This window comes from Trachymyrmex septentrionalis, unplaced genomic scaffold (assembly GCF_001594115.1).
Source record: "Trachymyrmex septentrionalis isolate Tsep2-gDNA-1 unplaced genomic scaffold, Tsep1.0 scaffold7, whole genome shotgun sequence".
In the NCBI taxonomy this organism is placed as follows: domain Eukaryota; kingdom Metazoa; phylum Arthropoda; class Insecta; order Hymenoptera; family Formicidae; genus Trachymyrmex; species Trachymyrmex septentrionalis.
In genome coordinates, this window is record NW_017305884.1 from 2965362 (window position 1) to 2972260 (window position 6899).

Here is a 6899-nt window from a genome sequence, read left to right on the forward strand (position 1 = left end):
TATAATTAGCGATTAGAAAGTCGAATATTAAGATTAACTCCGAATGGTGCTGATAATATTTAAAGTCTTTTAAAAAAATTGACCTTATCGTAATTGAATATTTAATTTCTTGCTAGAACGTGCACGACTACGGCTGACGAAGCAGCTAAATGGGAGGCCGATCACTGGTCCAGAGGAAGCATTATTCGTGGATTAGGTGTGCCCGTACGCGTCGCCGCTTCCTGTCCAGCGGAGACTCTTCGCGCGGCGGCTTGTCTTCTGCAACTGCGACCTTGCGAGACCAGAATCCACGAGACGCGACTTTGTCGCGAGGATTGTTTAGAACTGATGGCGAGCTGTGTGGATTGGAGCTCAGTCACTGAATCCCACACAGCGGCTACTTTGTGCGCCAAACTATCACCGGGTAGACCGGACGCTCCGTGCGTCTCGTTAGGGCCATTCCTGGATAATTCACAGAATGATGAAGCTGTGATCCATCCTGATGAGGACATCACGACGCCCTGCAAACGGAATTCTTGTCTACAGGGACAACTCTGTGTGGTCCAACCGAACGACGCCAAGATTTATCGTTGCGTGCCGGCTTGTTCTCTCGGTGAGATGTCGAAGCAATTGGTGCCGGTCGGATCTTGGATTCAGATCCCGCGGTTTGATCAGCAGGGTTGCCTGAAGATCTGCCAGTGCACGATGCGCGGTCTGGAGAAGTGCCGCACGCTCAATTGCTTCAACTTCAAATCCTGCTGGGTGCATGATCGGTTTATTCAACACAAAGGCCACTTCTACCTCGATTGTAATCCCTGCCATTGTTTCGAAGGCGAGTTTACGTGCTCGAAGAGGAATTGCGACAAGCGAATGTTATCCTTGCCCTGCGATTGTCCGGCTCATTATGTCCCAGTTTGCGGCAGGCTAGGTTTCACCTTCGCGTCCGCCTGTCTAGCGAAGTGCGCCGGGTTGTCGACCACTGAGGTGGAGTTCGGCAGCTGCTCTAGCAGGCACCCTTGTGTGCATAATCCCTGCGACAGCTCAGAGAGATGCGTCCGCAGACCTAGAGTTTGCTTGACTGCTTTGCACAAGCCATGCCGGCAATACGAATGCGTGCCAATAGATTGCAATCCGCGTGATGAATCCAGTGGACCAGTCTGCGATCAAGAGAATCGCCAGTATCCTTCTGTGTGCGCGATGATCCGAGCCGGAGCCACACTAGGTTACAGAGGACCTTGTCTGAAAGGATGTAGTCTTCGAGATTGGGTGTGCGGCATCAACGGCGAGACCTACGCTAATGAATGCGCGGCTTGGGCCGAGAAGGTCGTTGTAGACTACGAAGGTCCTTGTGTCGCCGTCGGTCTCATAGGCGATGAAACGAAACCTCGCTGCGGTGATGCCGTACAGTGTCCTCCCTTAAAAGAGCCGTATTGCGTTGGGGTCACTCCTCCCGGTGCTTGTTGTCCTATTTGTGGAGGAGCGGCAAGATTGTTCTACTCGAAGAAACAGGTAGATACTCTCAAATAAGATGTCTCTTTCAGACTTTTGAATTATTTATAATCTAATATTTATTTATTATAGGTGGACAGGATCTATTATATGATGGATGAGGAAACTGACAAGGATTCCGTCACTCTAGAAGCTCTCTTGGTCGCTCTAGGTCGCCAACTGCAAGTGGCGCAATGCGCTCTTCGTGGCATGATGACACCCGATCGCGATATCTTCATAGTCGTACAGCCCATTACCAAGAAGCCATCGATGCTGCAATTACGAGCTTGCGTGACGGAAACGGAGAAGCTCGTCACTAGGATTTCAGAGAGGAGTCCTTTAATCGCAGCGGAAGTACCTCTGGGTTCGCTGAGCAGAGCCGAGATAGCCCATAGTTATATTTCTAGTGCTATAAATATTCGCGCTTGGCTCGCGACAGTTGCCGTTACCATCTTCTTGCTAAACATTTTATCTTGATTTACAATCAAGCCAAAAGGAAAATAAGATACATCGCTCTTATTCTGTCAAATCCAAAGTAAATAGTGTATAAAGTACATTTTAATTTTTAATGAATCGCGTAAGATATCCGAGATTTATTATCATCAAGGTTAGTTAGCAAGGATAGTTGCAGCTATGAGCGATTAATCTTGTTTTCTGTTTTGTTCTTGTTGCTGAAAGTATTTCTTTACAATTTACCTAATCGCGATGCATTCGCGGCGACGAATGTCTACAGCGTGTCTCGTGTCTGTGATTCTTCTAGTGCCTTCTAATAGCGTACAGCAAAATGTATTTTTAGTTATCAATTAATATTGCCAAAGAAGAAAGAGTATATATAATGAGTGTATGTACAAAAATATACGATTTCCTGCGCGAAATCCGTTATTTCGTCGCAGATAATCAAGAACTGCTCATTATAAATTAAATAATTAAAAAGACTCCGTAAACTTAAGTTAACATATATCGGGTCGCGTATTAATTGACATTAGTATATCGTGTGTTTAGTTATGTAATTTTTATACAAAAGCTCGAAAAAGTATCATCATTCAAAGAAATAATCTCATTCTCTCGAATTTTGTTATTAATCTTAGCTATTACTCTTTTTTTTCTGCCTTTGATATATACAATGAGATCCCTGCGACTCCAATCATATTTGTTACCATAACTTCCATAAAAATCGACATATTTCAATTAATTTTTTTTTTCAATCGATAGAGAATTGATCAAGGAACAAGATTATAATGTGTAAAAATCGATAGAATTAAAGAGATAGGTTCAAAGAAAAAAAAAGTTCAGAAATATGAAAAAATCTCGATTTAGCAAAAGCATTGCGCTGGGGTTTCTGGGACTCCAGTGTGTATAGTTAGGATTAATTTTTATCGATAGAAAAAAAATCAACGTAGGATTTTATTAAGAATGCTGAACGTTATCAACATAAGATTTTATTAAGAATTGTTATGAACGTATGACTGGCGTATGCTGCGTGCGATTTTACGTTGCTGAACGTTCGTTCGAATTTTTATTTTGTATAGGTAAATTAATACAATAGAAGAAATATTATTAAGGGGATAATGTGGGTATTCGCATTTTATTTATAAATATGCGAAAACTTGGATTGCCTGCAGTGGTTTGTGCCAATGATATAAATAAGACTCTCACAGTCGTTAAGTATATCTTGTTATTGTAATTTGTTAAAAACAAATACGTTATTTGCATGTATAATAAATTTCTAAACTTTTATCATATACATTCGCGTATGCGTATGATACCTTACGGTATACATTATATAGCTCATTAAAATGATCCCAAAACTTTATAAAACTTTATAGCGACCTCGCGATGCGGTGTGAGCACCAGACGCTTGCAGTTTGATAAGTTCTTCCTTGATGAGTCGAGACACTTCCGCCTTGGCCTTGCTGACCGCCAACTCACTCGTCGATTCTATTGCTAGGTATAACTTCCTCTCTCCTTCTGGTGGCATTTTTCCAGGTGCGATGTACGTTCCTCTCACTGTCAGACCTGCCTCAGAATATTCTGAGATTTGAGCAAGAGCCTCTTTGCTTGTGACTCGCCATCTCGCTTGTTGCGGGAAGTCGTTGATCTCGAGTTCCTCTTCATATTTGCGGAATGTTTGCTCGCCCGTTTCCACATCACTTTCTACGAGATCTTCCTCGCGTGGCTGATAATTCAGCTTAGTATTCAGTTTCGCTGCTAGTTGTTCCGCGACTGTCTTTGCCTGTATAAAAGAAAAAAAAAGTTATTTACGATCGTAAAATTATTGCAGTAACATTTGAAACAAAAACTAGAATTTTACCGTGATAAGATTGGTAGGTCCTGCACCCTTTAGTATGGCTTCTGCTGCTTGTTGAGTAGCGCCTTTTGCTTCAGCGCCCAGATTCTTTGCAATATTTATCTTCGACGCCAGTCTTCTGGCCAATTCGAGTTTATCAGTGGCACTAGGAATAGGTTGACCGGGCACTGTAACACTGGTCGCGGTTGGTTTCGCAATTTCACGAACAGTTCGCTTAGGCGCTAGCATGCTCTCGATCTGTTGGTCGATATCGTTTTCTATGTCCTCGTCATCGGAATCTTGCAGTCCCAAGGCTGCTTTTTGGAATTTCTTCTTTTCATTCGCCAAAGCAGCCTCTGATTCGTCAAACTTAAATCCTTTGCCACTGAAACCACCTCCAGTATGAACCTTCTTTCCATCCGCGGCTTGGCGGGCTTTGTAACCTTCCCATAATTGGCGCAAGGGTTCTGGGACAGGTACGCCCGCTAACTCGTGCGCACGTAAAATATCACCAGCGTAACGTTCTTGCTCTGATGTAATAAAGGTGTATGCGTATCTGAAGGGGAAACGAACCATAATAAATTTGAAATAAATATTTGAAATATATATTGTGAAAATTCAAATATTTATATCTTACCCTTTATTTCCAGCTCGGCCAGTTCTACCACATCTATGTACATAATCTTCGTAGTGATTAGGACAATCATAATTGACAACTAATACCAAATGTTTAACGTCCAAACCTCTAGCGGCGACGGATGTGGCCACGAGCAATTTTGTTCGTCCTGCTTTGAAGTCCAATATGGTTGAATCTCTGTCGCATTGATCTATACCGCCGTGAAGAGACATGCAGGAATACGAAGCTTTCATAAGATCCTTGAGTAACGTGTCCGCATTCTCTTGCTTGTCTACGAATATAATGGTGGAACCTTTGTCTTGATAATGTCCAAGGATCTCAAGCAACTTATAAAATTTCTGATCTTCTTCGAGTACAACTACATGCTGCTCCACATCCTTGCAAACGACAGAACGTCCACCGACTTGTACTTCGACTGGTCTCGTAAGTATTCTTCTGGCTAGCGCCTCCATTTGTCGTGGGAACGTTGCACTAAACAGTACCGTTTGTCTATCCGGTCTTACATTTTCCATAATTCGCATCACCTGCGGTTCGAAACCCATATCAAACATTCTGTCGGCCTCATCAAGTACTACATACGTTACTCGACGTAGATTGGTTACTCGTCCGCTGTTAGCAGCAAGCATGTCAATCATCCTTCCTGGTGTGCACACGATGATTTCAGCTCCTCTCTTAAGTTCGGCTATTTGTTCAGAAATGCCGGTTCCACCATAGACACACACGTGCGAAAGACCCAGCGATTTTGTGAATTTCTTCGAATCCCTACCAATTTGCATACACAATTCTCTAGTTGGTGTCATAATCAACGCGATTGGTCCGTCACCATCGGCTAACGGTGGCTGATCGAGTATATGCCGAAACATAGGTAAAAGAAAAGCTAATGTTTTTCCGCTACCGGTTTTTGCTATACCTATGAGATCGCGACCAGACATGATCGCTGGAATCGCCTGGCATTGAATAGGTGTCGGTTTCTCATAACCGAGTTTCTTTAATACTTCTAATTCCTTCTTAGTTACGCCACATTGCGCCCAAGATTTGATAGGTTTTGGGCAACCTTTACCTTTCACGCGAATGCCTTCTAATTCTTCTTTGTACACTTCCACTTCTTCTGGTGTCATTCTTGCTGCAATGTAGTAAATGATATGTAGTAAATGAGTAAATATATATCTATATAAATATGTATATATAATTTATTTATTGATACAATAGAAAACATAATTAAAAACATAATTTAAAAATATATGACAATACCTATCTCAGGCACTTCAACATAGAAAGACTTTCGGAAGGGTTGATACTCTGTTGTAGCATGATCAACTTTAGCCAATTCTCGCTTCTGTTTGTTTGCTATACCGGCCGCAGTCTCGTGAAGATTCTCGCCCTCTTCTTCGCTAGAGTACTCCAATCCATCTTGATTTTGTTCGATCAATTCTCCTTTCTGTTTTTGCACTTTTTTCTTAGCTACTCCAGTTACGATGACCACCCCGCCACTCTGCGATGCAGAATTAGTGCCATTGTTGGCATTTTTTGGAGCTTTACCATCAAATTTATTCACTTTTCTCACTTCTTCTTGGACCTATTAAATTAATTGGACGTAAGTATATATATATCAAATCAAATTGATTATATAAATTATAATAATACTTGCCTCTGCCATAAAAGCATCAAGTGGATCAATCTCTTCCTCCGTATCTTTAACCTCTTCATTTACTTCTTCAATTTCTTCCTTTGCACCTTCTTCTTTTGCTTCCTTGTTATTCTGTACCACAGGAGTCTCTTCATCACTATCATCCTCAAGGGACCACTTTTTCATGGGTAGCTGAAGATTTGCCAAAATAGATGTCTTACCGTCTTTTTTGGTTGCTTCCAGTTCTTTCTTCTTCCTTTCTGCTCGCCATCTTTCTATCCTCTCTCTTCTCTTTTGCATTTCCAATTCCAGCCTTTTTTGCTCTTCCTCCTGCAATATAAATTTTTATATATATTGCTTGTTTTTCATCACTTTGGCTAAATTCACATCCTTGTTTTAAGAGGCCGTAAGCTGTAAGTGACAATAGATTGGCCACAGAACTTGGCCTTATGCTTTTAGATCATAAAAATAAGGTTTTGCTCAATTCGCTTAAGTCTAACAGTTAAAGCATAAAGACTGCGAAAAAATAGTTTAAAGATAGAAATTGTTACTTAATCTCTTTTGACTTACGACTTAAGGCCTTTTAAAGTAAAATTGTAGATCAAGCAATAATCTTTGAAGGCTCACCTTGTCTAATTTTGTGTGATCAAAAGGTAATTCCTCATTGTCCCCCTTCTCTTTATCCTTTCTATCACGGGAACGGGACCTGTTCGATCGTTCTTTGCCAGAGCGCGAAGATTTTGAGCCTGTAAGACGCTTTTCTTTACTGTCTCCACTAGTATACCGAGAACAATCAATGTCAATGAATTATTTTATTGTTACAACTATTACTGAAAACATCTACAAAAACATGAAGCAATCAGAGAGGAAAATGAACACCA

The 6899-nt window shown here is 41.4% G+C and overlaps 2 protein-coding genes across 2 annotated transcripts in view; one reads left to right on the plus strand and one right to left on the minus strand.

Moving 5' to 3' along the window:
• Positions 1-2480, plus strand: part of LOC108753645 (reversion-inducing cysteine-rich protein with Kazal motifs) — a 19504-nt gene extending 17024 nt beyond the window's left edge. The window contains exons 7-8 of the mRNA XM_018495431.1: positions 117-1488; positions 1561-2480. Coding sequence (XP_018350933.1) covers positions 117-1488; positions 1561-1944 — 1756 coding nt within the window. The 3' untranslated portion in view covers positions 1945-2480. The remainder of the gene's footprint in view (positions 1-116; positions 1489-1560) is intronic.
• Positions 2481-2890: 410 nt separating this feature from the next.
• The window catches only part of LOC108753492 (probable ATP-dependent RNA helicase DDX46), a 4700-nt gene continuing 691 nt past the window's right edge, over positions 2891-6899 (minus strand). Inside the window, exons 3-8 of the mRNA XM_018495086.1 lie at positions 6646-6793; positions 6040-6348; positions 5643-5967; positions 4392-5514; positions 3779-4310; positions 2891-3700 (exon numbers count right to left, since the gene is read on the minus strand). Coding sequence (XP_018350588.1) covers positions 3278-3700; positions 3779-4310; positions 4392-5514; positions 5643-5967; positions 6040-6348; positions 6646-6793 — 2860 coding nt within the window. The 3' untranslated portion in view covers positions 2891-3277. The remainder of the gene's footprint in view (positions 3701-3778; positions 4311-4391; positions 5515-5642; positions 5968-6039; positions 6349-6645; positions 6794-6899) is intronic.